The sequence below is a fragment of the Callorhinchus milii genome, unplaced genomic scaffold, assembly GCF_018977255.1.
Source record: "Callorhinchus milii isolate IMCB2004 unplaced genomic scaffold, IMCB_Cmil_1.0 Scaffold16, whole genome shotgun sequence".
In the NCBI taxonomy this organism is placed as follows: domain Eukaryota; kingdom Metazoa; phylum Chordata; class Chondrichthyes; order Chimaeriformes; family Callorhinchidae; genus Callorhinchus; species Callorhinchus milii.
Window position 1 is genome coordinate 11958698 of NW_024704757.1, and position 17473 is coordinate 11976170.

Consider the following 17473-nt stretch of genomic DNA (forward strand, 5'->3'; position numbering starts at 1 on the left):
GTTCGTCAGCATAGCGCTACTCAGAAGGTTTGAATGCAATTAGTCCAGTTGTCTCAGTAGTCTGGTTCTTGAGCCAAGCTGAACCACAGTACCCTAGGGTCTCACCAACCAGCCTGGCTCATCGGCAGGACTTGGAGGGCAGATCGTGGGGGCTGGGATTCTTCCCACTCACTCCCGTTAATTCTACGAGCCAAAGCCGTAGCAGGTAGAGTGGCAGACAGTGTTACTCATGGTAGTGCCCCAACACGCACCCGAGGGTTCCCATACCTTGGCTCTTGGCATCCCGCAAGTAATACTCTCCAGGATTAGCTAAACAGGGTGCGTCCCTCCCGGGGAAGAGAGTGTGCGTTCCGTTACAGTCACAGAAATTTCCGTGTGTTGGTGACGCACATGGAAGGCTCAGTCTGGTTTGGTTACCCATACTCTTAAGCACGGTGATTGGTTTCTGAATGTGGCAGACACCCGGCTGATCCCCCCCACACAAAAAAAATGGTTTAAATGCAACAACCCTTCTGATCCATACCTCGAATATCTCGAAGCCAGCAATGTCAAGAATTCCAAGGAACGTGGCTCCCTGTCTCATGGTCCTGTCCAGGGCTTTGTTGATTCGTCCAAGTAACCAACGAAACAGACGTTCATACATCGCTTTGGCCAAAGCTTCCACGGCAAAATCAGCCTGACACAGGAACGTAAAGTGGATGAGAACGTGGTATAGACTGTGTATCAGCTATGAGGGAGTTAAACCAGTGTGAGCAACGACTTGGGTCATTGTTTAATCTCCTACCTGCTCTTTGGTCTGTGCTTTCTGCACAAAATCGCGGCCAACTTTGATGCGAGGGGTCAGGATGGCCCTGGTGAAATCCGTCACGTTCATGCCCAACAGATGACAAACCTTCTGCGCAGCTGCACAGAGAGATCACAAGACCGGTTACTGTTTATGCCGGGCTCATTGCCACGCTCGCTTTACGCGGTGGGTGGGAGGAGAGGAGAGGAAAAGGGGTTTGCGAAAACGTACCGGTGTTGTCCGGCATCGAAGCCTGGTCTGTGTTCCTCTCCTTTTTGAAAGCGATGTTGCCGAGCTGTAACACGGCTGAGACAATCTTCAGGATAGCTGGAAGCATCAGAACATTCAAGGATCAGCACCTAAGGTTTAAACTGCAGTCGCGCGTTGCAAAATATAACGAATCTGGGTTATCGACAAATTGCAACGAATCTCCTTCCCATCGTTTCGAATTACAATGTGCTATTTATTTCCGTAACACACTTACTTGCCCAGGTTCTGCCAGGGCTGTATTTGGGTTTAAAACTGGAACCCTTTCAGGTCAATGTGCGGTTGAATGGATGGATCCAGAATGCACGGAATAAGCAGCCTCCTGGTGGTCACGTGTAACTAATATCGATAACTATCGATAACTACGATAACTAATACCGTAGCTTAGCATTGAGCTGTCACTGGGAAAGATGTTGCAATCACTTTTTTTTTATAGAAGTGACGCTGAATATTTTAACCGCTTAGACTCCAGCGTTACCCAATCGCATGCTCTGGCCTCGGCTCTCCGGAAATATTTAAGCGGGATGTGCACGCTCTTCCGATACGTGGGAATTTTCATGTCTAGGTGGGATGCATGGAACTTTTGGTTTGAATTGAGAATGGGATTCCACTTGTGTCAGACACCCCGGATGACCCCTCAAAAATGGACTGTGTCTTCAAAGGAATCTTCTCCGTCATTAAGTGTCACCAATAGACTATCGCACTGAATAGCTTGTGAATTTGCGCAGCAATTATTTGTAATATTTATAATTATTAAGTATATAAAGAGACCCAAAGAGAGCCCGAAATCAACTGTTTTTTCATAGTTCTGTCCTGATGATAGATAGTTGAGATTTTTTAGCATTTGATGCTCGTCGTTAAAATTAACATGTGGTGTCATGCTTGAAGAAGTCTTTGCCCGTTACGAATATATCCCACGCATATTAGAATTTCAGCTCCCAGGTGGGTTGGTAACGTGCTATAGCCATTGATCTACACTGTTCTGAGGTCTAAAGGTTCAAATCCTGCCATGCTGAGCTCAGGCAAATGCTTGGATCCAGCCTCGAAACATACGTCAGTTGAGCAGTTTGTTATAACAGTGTGACTTTTACATTTGGATCCAGTTAGTAGTATTGAGAGGGATGGATCGTGACAGTAAGATGTTCATAGCTCCAGTCTGGTTTGAATTGAGGTTCTAAGTATCTCTCATTTGCTTAGCTTTCGGATTTTAGTGTTGTATTATTTATCGGTTGCCTTCCAAACACTGTATCTATATAAAATTTATTGCACGAGAGATGACTTATGTGCAAGCTTGAAGTATCAGATATCTAACTCCTGACCCTTAAATTTGCCTCATAGAGACATCGAGGTGCCAAAAGTCTGTACGATCTCTCTCAATTTGGCATTTTTTTTCCACTCGCAGAGCCAAGGGGAGGGCCCCCTATGAACCACATGATTAAATGGATGTCATTTTTCTGCCTCTGTTGTTTATCTTAGTTCTCGTTATTTACCACCATTTATGGACAATGTGACTTGACGGGGTTACTTGATATGTTACTTCTGATAATTCCAACAGGCCACTTTTTTAATATACCGAGACCTTGTAACCCTTACAGCGAAGCTCAACCTAATCAGTACATCTGCAAAAGTGCCAAAGGGATGTACATTAAATAAGACATCACCAAGAGAACTTTGGGCAATGTGGAAAGTGTCATATTATGAGCCAGGAGATCAAAAATTCCCAGGATCTTAGCCTCGTCATCATTGCCTTCTCATGTAATTCTTAAATTCAGTCTTAATTTGGAAGCCAGATTACTGCGGTTCTTTTCTTGGCAATTACTTTGACAATTCTCAGTTGTTTGTAGAGTCTTGTGTGTGCAATAGATGGTATTTGAGCGTTATATAATCAAAGGGATTCAGCTCAATCCACACACAAGATGTCAAACAAAGCTGGATGATGGACTGTTAGTGCCCTTACTGTTTTTTTTAAAAAAAACCTTCAAGAAGTTAATATCTTTACTATTTAATATGTTATGTAATATGTCATTTCATTAGGTTCAGATGTTTGCGCTCATTTTTAACTCTCGTTCGTTCCCAAGGAGTTCTAATTTAAGAGTTTGAAGGGAAAATCTCAAAGGGATTGATCATTTGCTTCATGGCTGTTTGTGGGGGATTTCCTGTGCGTGAATTGGCTGCCACATTCACCAAAAAATACGCAGTCGCTACACCTTGCAGTGTTATTATTATTATCTTCCTTGCCCATATTTTCTTGCTCCTATAAAATTGAAACAAGTGTCAGCGTTTTGTTTTGCATCTGTTGCTAAGTCCATTTCCTAAGTGTTTTTTTTTTGGGTCCTCCTAATCTGCTTTTGTTAACTGCCTTTCACTCGGCCCCACTGGCCGTACAGCTTCTTAATTAATTGTTTATCCGCAAAATCCAACTGATTCAGAACTCCGCCGTTCGAATACTCACCCGCTCTAAACTCCGTACCCCCATCACACCACCCCTCGCCAGACTCCACATCACAGAATGGATAGACTTCAAGGTCCTCACACTTGTCTACAAATCCTTGCACATCTCCCTACCTTTCCGACCTTTGCTTTGAGTTATTTTTTACTTAGTTTATCTCATGAAGGACACCAGGCCAAACACTTCTTACAGTTTTGTTCTTCATCGGTGAATCCCATAATGGCCATGGCCTCCAGCGTCTCCAGAAATACTTCGCTATCGTCCTGCCCAGAGATGGATACCTGGCCGCTGGATAAGAACCTGTAGCTGTTGAAAGATTCTAGGAGCAGATCGTCTGTCAATTGTAAAGAAATGTCATTACTTTTCCCGGTTCGCCCACAAAACACACAGTCAATCCACTTTACGGTATATCCTGTGAAACGCTTAGAGACGTCTCAATGACGAGATAAGGCACTGTATCAAACGCAAACATTATTATTATTAATAATAATAAATGCACAGTATCAAATCCAAGGATTATTATTATTATTATTCTATGTGTCACCAAAAATTCCTGCTTTGCAAAGCCCAGGGTGAAGAGATTGTGACCAGTTCCACTTACTCTTCATTTTCTCATTAGCACCACACAGCAAATAATAGAAAATGTGGAATGCCCTCTCATCCTTTGCTTGGCGAATGGCACGTGACTTTTCAAGCAGATCTGTTTGCTTTAAGTTAAGAAATGCAACTTTGTTCCATTTTTATGCCCTTGCGTTTTGTTGGCAAATAGAAATAGTCCTCCCCCGGCTGTCATGGCATAGATTTACACAGAATGTACAGCACGGAAACAGGCCATTCGGCCTAACTAGTCCGTATCTTGTGTCAGTGCTAGTAACTAGTAACTAGTGTTTATTCTCCATACGGATATGCACCCACTCCTCACTGAACATTGGTGCTTTTTAATTCTGAGAGCAAAGAGCACCGATTTCCACAGTTGAAGTAAAAAAGGTAGAAGCCATTTTTGTTACTGCTGCCCACATACTAAACTGCTTGTCTTACTCATGTACTCAAGTACAGCGAGGCTGCTCGTTTATGGGATGGAGATTAGTTCCCACAATTAATCATACTGTACGTTCCGTACTGTGGTCTGCTTTAGACATCTCTATAAACCCATATCCTGGACAAAAAAAAATAAAAATAGTTCTTGAAAACTGTACAAAAGCCAAAAGCATTCTGACTCGTTTATAGTGCATCATCCATTTGTGTCCCATGTGTAAAAATGACCTTTTTTTCTTTAATATAGCTCAGGATCACATGAGAGGGTCCAATTACTGTTTGTTTGTGCTTCCCCCACAAAGCAATGACCAGTCTACATCCAAAATTGACTGTCAGGTCTTTCCTTCTTTCAAATCGTTACTCCAATGCCAGATTGAATAGAAACATTTCTCTTTTTAAAACAAAAGAGAGGGAGCTCGGGGAACCTTTGTGAACCTGGCATCGATCAGGAGGAGTGGAAGACGACCGGCCAAGGTTGGAGACCATCGTGGAGTGAATCACTGTGTCTGCTCTCACATGCCTCCCGGTGGCTTGTTCAAGTGTGACATTGGCAGTAGACTGGAAGCGATGAAATGGTCCGATTCCATTGCCTCCTTCATCATTAAATTCATCGTTCAGAAAGGATACAGGTTTCAATGTTCGCTCCAACTATGTAACCAGTGACGTCAAAATTGATACGGATGAACTTTCCCTGTTTGGATAAGATAATAACATACAGTATTGAGTTTTCGGGATATTAGAATCCAATGTTAAATCTTCCAATATCCTTCGGCTGAGACTTTGGTTAACTTAGATTTTTCAGTCGGCTAATATAATGATCTGCTGTTTTTCAGACAATCTGCCGGCAGATGTATCTGGTTATTTGAAGTTCGGACACACTAAGCCTTAAAGCTGAAAGGCAATAAAAGGGAAATACTTACAAATCGTGAGGAATTATCATTTTTTACTGTTTTTGCATTGCCAAAGGCCTCCAGAATAGGGTTGGCTTGAAGGAGTTGCTTTTCCAGCTCCCCCTAAAATAAAAATGGATTGAATTCAGTTGCGAGAGTCAACATGAGGTTAAACCGTGACATAAGTGTGTGAGAGGTGGGTTTTGCACAAAATCTTTCCAACCACAGGTAACATCCTTAATATTACTCCTCACCCCCTTCGCTCTATGAGACTTGGACAGCGGTTGGGCGAATGAACTATCAATAGGCTGTTGCACCATAGTCACGTAACAAAGTTTAACAGTATCAAATTTCCTTCTTCTTTGAAGTTGCTCCAGCTGTTCCACCCGAGTCTTCCCAAAATGTCCCACGTCCACGATACAAATGTGAATAAACTTCCATTTTAACATCCTACAGGCAGAAATCCGCACCTACACTCCCATTGGGGCAGATCTTTGTTGCAACCCGAAGCTCTCTTAAAACCTTACCGGATACGTCAGAGGCCTGAAATTCCCCCGTTCCTCAGCCTAAAACAGATTTGTTATTAAAAATGTCAGATGACTGACGTGTAATTTTGGAAAATTCCCAAACTTAGTTGTATTTGGAAGCTGGTTTTCCACAGTTCCTTACTCTATGTATCTGCAGACTCATTGGGGAGTCTTTGTCGGTCCACAGCTGGAACCAACATTGTGCTTTCCTTCCTACAAGAATCAGCGGTGACCATTCCTCTACCACAGCTGTTTATATACGACATCTAAATTCCTGTTTAGATATATGTGCTTCACTTAGGATGGAAATAAACCCAAACCCTTTAGGGAGTGTTGCAGATGTAAATTGGGCTTTCTCTTCCAGCAGGAACCTTTCACGCTACGATCTGATCCTTTGTCCATACTTTGTAGGAGTATCACTGATTAATCTTTCAAGAACTTCATTCCCAACCCCACGCCCCCCCCCCCACCCCCTCACTCTGCAACCCACCGCCCCAATGCCGAATACAACGACTTTTTATTGTAGTTAGGTCGGAAACTTGCGAATGGCTGAGCGAGAAATGCCATGACTCATTTTGAAAGATTATTTTGTTAATAAATGCTCATCTAAAACAAGCATGTTTTAATTGAAGGTCTAATTGCAGCCAATGTCTAAATAGCATTTTTGTTTCCAAACAATGTTAAACACATTCATTTTTCTAGATCTGAAAAATGAATGCTGAAATGTTCAAGAAATGATCAAGGATAAACACACATCCAGACAGGCAGACTGCATGCTAGATTTGTTACAGAAAATGTAGGGGGAAATGAGTCGTGAGATACAATAGCCTTCATCAGCTAAAGCACAGGCATTTCCAATGGTATTGGAGGAATGGTAAAGACCGACTATTTTATCACACGCTCCTACCATTTTAAATGGTGCAGAAAATAATGGAAGATTTGCTCAGTGATCAATTGGGAACAAATTCCTCAAATGGGGCGGGGCGGAAGGGGGAGATTTATTTGAAATTGTCACGTGGCTTTTCGAGACACATTATTTGCTTTAGCTTTCGCAGATTTCAAATTGCGAAATTGTCAAACCACTGATTGCCTTTAACTCAGAATGATCTTGTTCTTAGAAGATATGATTCTTAATTCAAGGAAAAGTGATTTTTACATGATTTGTTTTAAAGCAAAGATCAAACGTTTTAAGTTACCTTTCAGTGTTTGAGAATGTTGTGATGACGTGATAAGGCCCTACACCAAATGCAAGGAATATAACATATATATTAATTATAATGATAATAATCCTTCCGTTTGATATAAAGCACCTTATCATGTCGTTGAGATGCCTCAAAGCGCTTCATAGAATATATTGTGAGGTGGATTGACTGAGTATTCTGGGGGCGAAATGCGGCAGCTAATCGCGCACAGCAGTGTCCCACAAACAGTCATGGATTGAGTGACCAAATGTTGGTCCATTTTAATAAGAAATTCAGTTTTGCATTAAAATTAAAAATGAGCTTCAGAGGTTTTGCTCCCACCAGGACTGCAACCAAGTTTACTGATCCAAGGCTGGCAGGGTCATGTCAGTCACTTACATGGGGCCTTTGATTTGATCAAAGGTTAGACAGACTTTGAAGTCAGTTTCTAGCCTATCGAGTTTCTAGTAAGTTATTTTCACTTGGATGGGGTGGGGGAATGGAGACCAGAAGGTGAAAGCAAATAAAAAGTCTGAAAATGTGAGGGTATTTTAAGTCACGTCGAAAAGAAAAGCTCAAATTAAAATGAAAAGTTAACATAGCATTGGTAGGAAATAGGGAAAATAGATGAAAGGTCAATAGACCAAGCAAGAATTAAATCATTTTTCAATATTTAATTTAAACCATGTTTTACGTGGTGGGGGTGGGGGGGTTGTTGCGGAACTTAGGGCTAATGTTAACTGAGACTTGAGGAGTATTATAAGTGTAATGTCACTCTATGTTTGGGTGTGATTTCACACGGGCTGAAGACCTAAGAAATGGAATGTCTCAGAGATGCTGAACTTTGCTGTACCTGCCATCAGGGTAAGAGTTACATTGACTTCATGGGGTTTTTAGGAGCTTTATTTTATGGTCTGGGGTTGTTTTTAATTAAAGGGAGTTTATTACTGCACAGTTTAAATGTGGTGTAAGTTTAACATAGTTAGTAGTCAAGCGAAGGTTATTATTTACTGTTCACGGTGAAGTAGTTGATTTTGCATTAGCATCACACAGCATTCCAAGGCAATTTATTAGTATGGCTGCTAGTTGACAAGTCAACAAGTTGTATCATGTATTTCAAGACAAATATAGCAACCTACAGCATAGTAACGGCTGACTGGAGTATTATAGAAGCCATGCATGTACTGCTCCTTCAGTTAAGGTGGTTATACATGTTTTGAACATTATTTCACCGCAATCCTGATAAGTTTATCACTGCTTTAAGCTCAAGTTCAACCCACAAGAATTTACTGCATGAGGCATGACTATTCTATCCGTGCACTTCTGTGTATTATTCATGGAATATATAATGAATATTGAACTACAATTGGTAAACAATATGATAAACTGTTCATTTAGAGAGCAAAGGGCTTTTAGTCTGCTGGCTGGGCATCTCAGCTGTGTGTGTGGGGGGGGGGGCGGGGGAGAGCTGACCGAAAGCAGGGTCAATAAGGTAAGTCTTACGGTGGGCTTTAAAACTGGGCAGGAGATGGTGATGTAGAGGGACTAGGGAGTTCCAGAGAGCGGGGACAAATGGCTGAAAGTACCAACATCCAGTGAATATTTATTAGTTCAATAAAGGTACACAATTGCACCAACAATGCCTGATTTCCAGGCTCTCTCTGACCGTCCAACTTCTCGGACTAGTGGGAAGAACAAGGTTTGCCGGGGCAAACTAGGATTTGCACAGTTAGGTTGATTGGGACCACGAGGTTTTATATCACTGTGCACTGTATTCCTGTTAACTAACTCTCCTAGACTTGACTCTGCTGTAATCAGTTGTATGGTTGACATTAGGCACCCAATGAGTATGTTCTAAAGGTGTGATGCTTTGTATGCAGAACCCCATTGTAGGTTGAATTGAGTTTCAGGAAAGTGGCGAGATTGTTACCCACGAAACGACAAACGACCACTTTAAATGAACTTTAAGGCATGCAACCCTGTGTGCTATATTGTTGTTTATCTGTGTGGTGAACGACGCCTTCCTGTACCTGGACGTCCAGATCTGTGCATCTGTGCTAATAATCGCATGCAATATGTACTTTGTGCTACAAACACAGGTCGAACATTCTGAATTACTCACGTATGCAAAAGAGGAACCTTGCTGTAGTTGGATAACATGGCACAAAACAAATCCGTCAGTTATGATAACAAAGAAGGTCATTCTTTACAACACAGAAACGAGGCTTTTTTTGTCTTCCAAATGGCTTGCCGTCATCTTAATGCAGTTCAAGAGTTTGCTGGAATAGAAACAATCACTGTCCCCTCCGCACATACAGAGCTGCCAATCTGTGCCATTGGGATAAGTGCCACGCAGAGACTGGGCCCTTTTCCCCGTAGGCAACAAGTGGTCTCGGCAGGTCTTTGTACCTCTAATGCTCCACTGGCACAGGCCTGGGAGCAGGATTTTCACTGCCCTCTTCACTGGTTTGCAACACATGGAAACAGACGTGGAACAAAAGGTAATTCAGCACAAATGTACTGCGAGCGGGAAATGAACACACATTGCTGCCGAGGAGATATTCATAAACCATTTGACTTTATCTTAAGCAGATAACACCGAAAAGTGCTGTGTTTAATCTCGATCAATGTAAAGCTCAGGAAATCTCCATCATTACGTTAAACTGGTTCGGAAGTGCAACCTTGGATGCAGAATAATCTTCTGGACTAAATCTCTGCAAAAAAAATGATGTTTTTGCCTGTAAAAAAAAATAATCAATGGAAAACCTAAACTAATGTGTCCTTACGTATTGCTTGGCAGTAAACTCTAGCAGTATCTCAAGACAGTCGTGCAAAAGGCAGTGAGGTCTTCTTTATGTTGAGATTTCTAATAAGAAATCACTTACAAAGGATTAACTTGATGGAGTAAATAGATGCCAGAAACTCAATTACCTTAGACCACCAAATCGTTGTAAAATGTACTGTCCAGTGAATAAATTCAATGCGAACATTACCTGAATTAGGAAATGCTATTGCTATTGATTTATCTTATGTGGTTCCTCGCTGCAGCAAAGCAAAGCACTTCTGCTATGCTGTGTGCATCCCTCAAGTGAATTGACCGAAGCAGGGATAAACATTTTAAAGAGGCATCTTTCGAAATGATTTGCCAGGAAAAATGTCAACCGAATCAAATATTGCTTCTCACACAGCGGAAAGTTCAGCAAACAGCTTGTTTGGCAATCTGACCATTTTTGGGCATTGCTAAAGATCAGTAGCCCCACTGGTGGATGCAATGGGACACTGATTCCTTAATCCCAGGAAGATAAAGAATATCTTTGTTTTACTACAACTGAAATGCAAGTCATTTCCCATTTTAGGAATATGCTCCGGACCAGACGCAGTGATCATCCACGTCATGTGAAGATCATTGCATCGCTGGCTTGGCCTCGCACTGAAAAAACAGCGGTAATGCTTTCAGCTTGTCGTGTCGATTGGGTCATGAATGGAATGTTTCCCGAATTTTTCCAGGTCACTGCGTTAAAATGATATCGCGAAAGTGTCAGCACAATTTACCATGTGTGCCACTGAACTCAACAGATATCGCTCGGCGGTTCATGGCGGGGAAGGCGGGGCGAGGGGGGGAGCTAGTGTTTATTAAGCAAGTAACCTGTGCATTGCTCATAAAAAGATAAGGCTCAACTGCTTCCATGTACTGGACAACGCTGTTCCCTCGAACAACTGTTAGGAGAATATTGGAGTAGCTGTGACTCATGAGCAGTACAGAATCTACTCTGACCAATGACCCCATGTGGATTTTGCTCTGACTGATGATCATGGGAACCCTGCTCTGACCCAGTCTATTTTGTGAGTTTCCCTGATTGACCTGACACACATTGTACACATTTGTCAGTAAATAACGAGTTAGCAGGAAATCCTATGCACAGTAGATGTTAAAATAAACATTTATAATGGGAGGCAGGTTTTCCCGGCAGTACTGTCTTTTGGTGGAACAGTGTCTGAAAGACATCTCGCGGTAATGATAGAAGAACTGCATCAAATGCTTGTGTGCAGCAGTTCGAAAACACGTAGTGTATTAAACATCACTTACAATAGCACTGGCATCCTTCTTGCTCTTGTGTGAGGAAGCAACAACAGCCAGATACTGAATTACTTTCTTTGTGTTTTCTGTTTTGCCAGCTCCAGATTCTCCTCTGTGCAGGAAAGACATACGTTATTGCCGTTTCACAGTCGTTTTGCAATGAATTGCAATGAACTGTCGTTTGAAAACCAATACATCAGGTTTCCTTATTCAGTATTACCCCTGCAACCGTTTAAGACTGCAATGTCCATTGTGATTAAAAATTAGATATAGCTTTCTGTCCTGGCCTGTGATTGACTGCATCGCGTTGAATCATTTTCCAATTGTTTTGTACTATTTTACAGGTTTTTTGTTCCAATAACTTTGTTTATCTTTTTGTTGCAGATAACTCTAAACTTTCCAAAGTGTTTCCAAGGTTGTTGCTCTTAACTTTGGCAGTGGTTCTTTGTGCATTTAACATAGGGATGAATAATGCCTACAGCATGTCTGTTAATTCTTGGATCACCATAAAAGGCTAGATCCTCTCTGTTTGCTGCAGTTGTGTCCCTGAATTTGCTTGTGTTAGACATCTGGAATTGCGGGATACTTCACAAGTCCTGTACTTCCTTAGGTATTGAAAAGCATGAACCAGGCAGTCACCCATTAATCAAATACACATACAAACGCTTGACGATTTGCACAGATTTTTTCCCCCTCTCTCTGGGTGATCACCAAACATAACCCTTTCACAGCACCAAACTCCATGCCTTCTTCAGGTCATGTCCGATAGAAACACCGGCAAATCTAGCGTTGCAGAATTCATCTCACGCTCTGCTCTGCACATGGAGGCTGGCCCCAGATTGTGCTCTCAATAACACTGGATTATTAGCTGAAACCAATTATCCGCATTAGAAATCTGTCCATGAGCGGTGAAGGTTCTAAAAGCTCAATTCAGTATAATTTGCCGACTTAGAGAAACGACGTGAGATAGTTTTTGCACTTCGTCGGTTCAATGTCAGGGTAGGACATGGCATCTCTGCACGTAAATGCAGCACAACCTCAGTGCAGGAGTGTCGAGCCTGGATTAGGAGCTGAAACCCAGGTCTGAAATAGTTCTGCTAAATACTTTTACTGGGAGTTTTTCCTTTCTTCTTCAAAAGATGATTCCTCAGCACTGAGTAAGCCTTATATAGGCAATTATTTCTTCAGTAAAAGTAGCTGTCAGAACGATAACTTATCAACCAGTGACGTGCTGAAGTACTTAATTTCATATTTGAGTCCCTGCCAACAAGTTCCTTGCTTTGAGCCACAGAAAAAGAACCTCGTGGAAAGTAGCAGCAAATTGCATACAGAAAACACTGATATTATAATTCCTTCATTGAACGACCGCTTTGAGTATAGTTCTTAATCTATGCTCGCAAATTACTGGAAGCAAATCAAAGTCTTCACTGTTTTTTTACATGGCACACTTGTTTATTCTGCTGCTAAACAATCACATCCATGCAAAAAACAAAACTGTTCTCTGCTTCCACGAGGCACGTCGCTTAGCGAGGCAAGAACATTGCCAAAGTCCTTGCTTCTCTGAGTGCTATTTATCAAGCACTCTCTCTAAGGTGAGAAAACTCTTCCCCAGTTTCTCAACTTTCTTTCCTTCTGTTAAGACACAGCTTTGTGTATGACCGATTTCCCGGAGCGCATTGTTTAAGCGCTCTGGCACACTACCCTGTGTGAGGGGCGCTAAATAAATACAAGTTGTTGTTGTTGATGTTAGAAGAAAACAGATGAATGCAGAAGTGGAAATCGCTCCAGATATTTAGATTTAAATCCAACATCTTGGGAAGTCCTCCTGACGTGAAAGGCGGAATACAAGTTTAATTTGTTATTGTTGTTAAATCCACTGGAGCATTGAACGTAAACGGAATACATTTAGAGTTTTAAAAAAAAACGTATTTGCCATTTGTTTTTGTTAGTGTTTAGTGTGGGATTCTTAACCAAGCTGCATTTCTGTGCACCTGACAGATTAAACAGCAGTACACTAGTTTTCTATACCAGATTGTAGAGTTTTATAATCTTTCACAAAGAGTGGAAAGATTGTCGAGCAACACCTGAGGGGAAATTGTCACAGATGTTTAAACCTCTTGAATTTATTAAGGCACGCACACAGACAGATACTGTATTCTGGGCATTCGTACAAAAGGCACGTCAGATATCCCAATAATAAATTGGTCACTTCAATCCACGACTGTTTGTGGGACGCTGCTGTGTGCAATTGGCTGCCGCGTTCGCCCACAAATATACAATTCACTTTACAGTATATTCTGTGAAGCGCTTTGAGACATCTCAAAGACGTGATAAGACGCGAAATCCAATGCAGGGATTATTATTATTATTATGGTTGTGTTGAACCACAGCAACCCCTCCTCTTTTCGAGAATTGTAAAATTGGTTATTGGGTTCAAAGCAACATAATGAAGCGGGGATGTTTATGCTCAGTTCAAATTCCTGTTTGTCGCACAAGTAACTTCCTCTCTGGCTCCTGGCGAGTTTAGCCTTAAAAACAATTTTGATTACTGCACAGCCCCATAATTATGATAAACTAAGTCAATAACAGGGAACCTGCCTAATCCCATTACAGGAAAATGTTGTTTAAAATACATAATGTGATAAGAATTCCTTTCTTCCCAACCCTTCCAGCTCAAGGGACTCAATATTCTTCTCCTTGAATCTGATACGAGCTGGTACCACAAAGCTGGGCTGAGCCCAGATCAGATATCCCACCCCCACAGTTAATCAGATTTTACTATTCACGAAATGCTCATCATTGCTTTGTGTCAGGCAATAAAAAATATGAAGACATTTCAATGCAGAAAGTTGGGAAAGGATTTGTAAGATGAATTCAGTTTCTGCTTGTAATTGGCAATTTCCAACAATTTTTTTTTCACCGCCCCCACCTCACATCCACCTCCCCCTTCCCCTCCGAGCAACACACACCCAGGGCAGTTCTTGCAGTGTTGTAAGCAAAAGGTTAATGTGTGGTCTTTGTGGCAGTTTGCACTTCCCGTCTCTCATAATGTAGATTACCTATCTCCAGTCCACTGCTGGATCAACTGGGAGTATTTCCTTATTTGGTATTATTTGGAGTAATTCCCTTCTGAATGCTATAACCATGTTGCGAAGATCAAGGCATTATGATGGGCACAAGGAAATCTTGCTGAGTGGCTACTATATATAAATATGTTTCCTGTCAGGGCAGGATATGGTGCTGAGAAATTAAAACCGAATAGAAATCATGAGGTGGTTCCTTGTGTAACTTCACCCTGTTAATTATTTAGACAAGCCCTTACGTTAAAGACAGAGAAGAGAAATTTGCTTTGAGATTTAATACTTATCAGAGGTCAGTGAAATAAACAGTTGTAATTATTTTCAGGAATCCGATATGTACTGTTAGACTTCTGAAACTGCCTTTGCACAGTCACCAACAACCACAACTTGCACTTATATAGCGCCCGCAGTAACCACGGTCGAAGAGGAAGTTTTTCGGTGGTCAGTGTTTATCTTTGCTGCCATCGACGGTGTCAATTACCAAACCCACCATGCCACGCAGCATCTCGTGACTTGGACATACTGTACCTCAGCTACAAAATACACAGTCACTACACTTTGCACCAGACATTACCTGTTAAGCTTCTTGAGACATCGAGAAGTAGGGATAAGGTGCTCATATCAAATGCAAGGATTATTATTGCTACTTCCAACGTTGTGACAATACTCTAAAATCGAAAAGGCTGTCAAGCCTCTGTGTGTGAGTGTGTGTGTACCTGAGAAAGGGGCAACTGAGGTCATTGAATCAAAGGTAAATGAGACGATCGTAATTTGTGACAAGTATTGCAGGTAAGTGTCCCGTCATGATCAAACTGCTGGAGAGGGGAGAGAAAATCCACTGGCAGTGACAGAGGTAAAAGTCCCTGAATTTGGGGAATTTTCTTTTGAACTGAAAAACTCAATAAGTGGCACAAACGTCACTTTCGTCCATTGTCTTCCAGGATTCTCTAATCTCCTGTGTTATTCTTACATTTCGCATCGCAGGAAATGTTTAGTGCCAAAACACTGCTCGTTCATTGCCATCAAATTGAATGAAGTTCTGCACAATGTTTCCAGCTATATCGAGAGTATTAAGGATTGAACAAATTGGTTTGTATGTAGAAATGTTGTCACTTTGGTGAGAAATGGAGCAATTTAAAACTGATTGTAATAATCATCCTTACATTTGCTACAGCGCCTTTCACATTGGGACAACATCTCATATCGCTTCACGGGATATACTGTAAAGTAAAGTAACTGTGTGATTTAAGCGCTCTGGGACACTACCCTGTGTGAGAGACTCTACATAAATTCAAGTTGTTGTTGCAGTAGGCGAAGGCGGCAGCTAATTTGCACACAGAGGTGTCCCAACAAAATAGCCGTAAAGTAAATGAACAATTTTATTTGGGGGATTGTTAAAGTAAGTGCGTGATGAAAACAAATAATAATAATAATAATCCTTGCATGTGACATAGCGCCTCATCACGTCTTTGAGACGTCTGTAAACGCTTCACAGAATATACTGTGAAGTGAATTGATTGTATATTTTGTGTCCGAAACGCAAATGACTTTCACAGAGATTTAACATTCCATCTCTGCTTTGCCATTTATGATTAGACTGGCTGTGTAATTAACCCTCAGCCAACTGAAACCCGAAAGGTCCCTGTTATTGGCTGTTCCCACATGTGAACCACATCTTTTTTTTTCCTGCCCTGAGGCACTTTGTGAACTGGGGGATAGAAAGGTTGAAGCTGCCTGCCTGCCAGCTGCTTGGTTTGTTCCTATACACTCCCTGAGCTGTTGTGTTCTGTGGTGATTTACAAAGTTTGCGGTTTCTACAGGATAAACTGGAATTTCAAACCAGCTTCCACTATCTCCGAGTCCTTTTTCATTCACATTAATCAATCCCCACCAAAAAATGCTCAATTTAATTCTGCCTTTTCCTCAGTGTTAATGTTTTCGCTCTTATAGTCTTGGAGTCGCTTTAACAAATAAATGTCTTGCATTTGCAACTCTTATGAAGAACGGCATTACTGCCTTAATGTTTTCCAGGTTTCAGTCTTTCAGTTCACGTTGGAATCTAAAACTTGGACCCAACAGCCCATATAGACTCGAAAATCACTTTTCAAATTAATAGTTGGTAACAACAGGGAGTAGAAATCCAGTCATCATTACTTGTAATGACATTGGCAATGTCAGCAACTAATGGCATTTGCCCATTATGTTCACTGTGACCGAAATTCAGTGTCTGATCTCAACAAATAATTCCTTATACCTGAAGTCATTCCAGGATACTTAGCAGTCACCATGAGCCATAAGATGACATGGAGCATCACAGAATACAAGCCGGCCATTTGGTCGAACTAGTCCTTGTCAGAGTTTATACTCCACGGAAGCCTCCACCCCTTCCTAATTCCCTCTCCTATACCTGTCTATTCCCTCCTCCCTCATGAGGGCATCCGGTTTCGTCTTAACTACCTTCGACAGATTTTATTTTACATTTGGCACTGAGCAAAAGTGAGAACATTTTCTTATTGTATTTTTTTTGAATAAACTGCAAAAAGAATTATTTACATTGCAGAATCTTAAAATATTGTACATCCGATTAGCAGATACATTTCCATAAAAGAGAACTTTATGGCCGGCTTGTATTCTGTGCTGGTGATTGCAGTACTGAGAGTGATGGGACTAAGGTCAACTTCATTTCCAAGAAATCTGCCCGACCTCTCTGTTCTTTCTAATGTTGATTATTAATCATAACTTGGAGTCGATCATCAGAGCATCCTAATTACACAGTCTGAGTTGCAGACTTTGCCACGAATGCTGTTTCTATTGCATGCAAGCAGGAGACGTGCTTAAAGGGAAGTGCTTAAACTATCTGCTTGACAGTTGTAATATAGCAAAGAACTTCATATGGTGACTCAAACTAATAATAGCTGAACACATGCTTGAGGTGGCAGATGGGCTCAAATGTCTGGCTCCTTTTATTCAATTTTGTTGTTCATATCCCCATATTTTCTCCCTCTTGACATTGTTAACCAGAGGAGGACCATCCATCCTGGATGTCTCCATAGATGTCATTAGCTGTAGTCAGTTGAACTAATCCCCTCTGCAAATAGTTTTGCTTCCCACCCACGATCAACTCAGTTGACCTGTGTCATTAGAACCACATAGCTTTCCAAAACAAGCGTTACATTTTATTG

The 17473-nt window shown here is 41.4% G+C and overlaps 1 protein-coding gene across 3 annotated transcripts in view; it reads right to left on the reverse strand.

The window, feature by feature from the left end:
- The window catches only part of myh11b (myosin, heavy chain 11b, smooth muscle), a 67276-nt gene that overhangs the window by 26012 nt on the left and 23791 nt on the right, over nt 1-17473 (reverse strand). For 2 of the 3 annotated variants that reach the window (XM_007893720.2, XM_007893722.2), the window contains exons 5-13: nt 11221-11323; nt 9256-9276; nt 5456-5548; nt 5163-5226; nt 4102-4200; nt 3691-3834; nt 1016-1111; nt 785-903; nt 524-676 (exon numbers count right to left, since the gene is read on the reverse strand). In XM_007893720.2, coding sequence (XP_007891911.1) covers nt 524-676; nt 785-903; nt 1016-1111; nt 3691-3834; nt 4102-4200; nt 5163-5226; nt 5456-5548; nt 9256-9276; nt 11221-11323 — 892 coding nt within the window. The remainder of the gene's footprint in view (nt 1-523; nt 677-784; nt 904-1015; nt 1112-3690; nt 3835-4101; nt 4201-5162; nt 5227-5455; nt 5549-9255; nt 9277-11220; nt 11324-17473) is intronic. The other variant, XM_007893721.2, reaches the window with a different exon arrangement.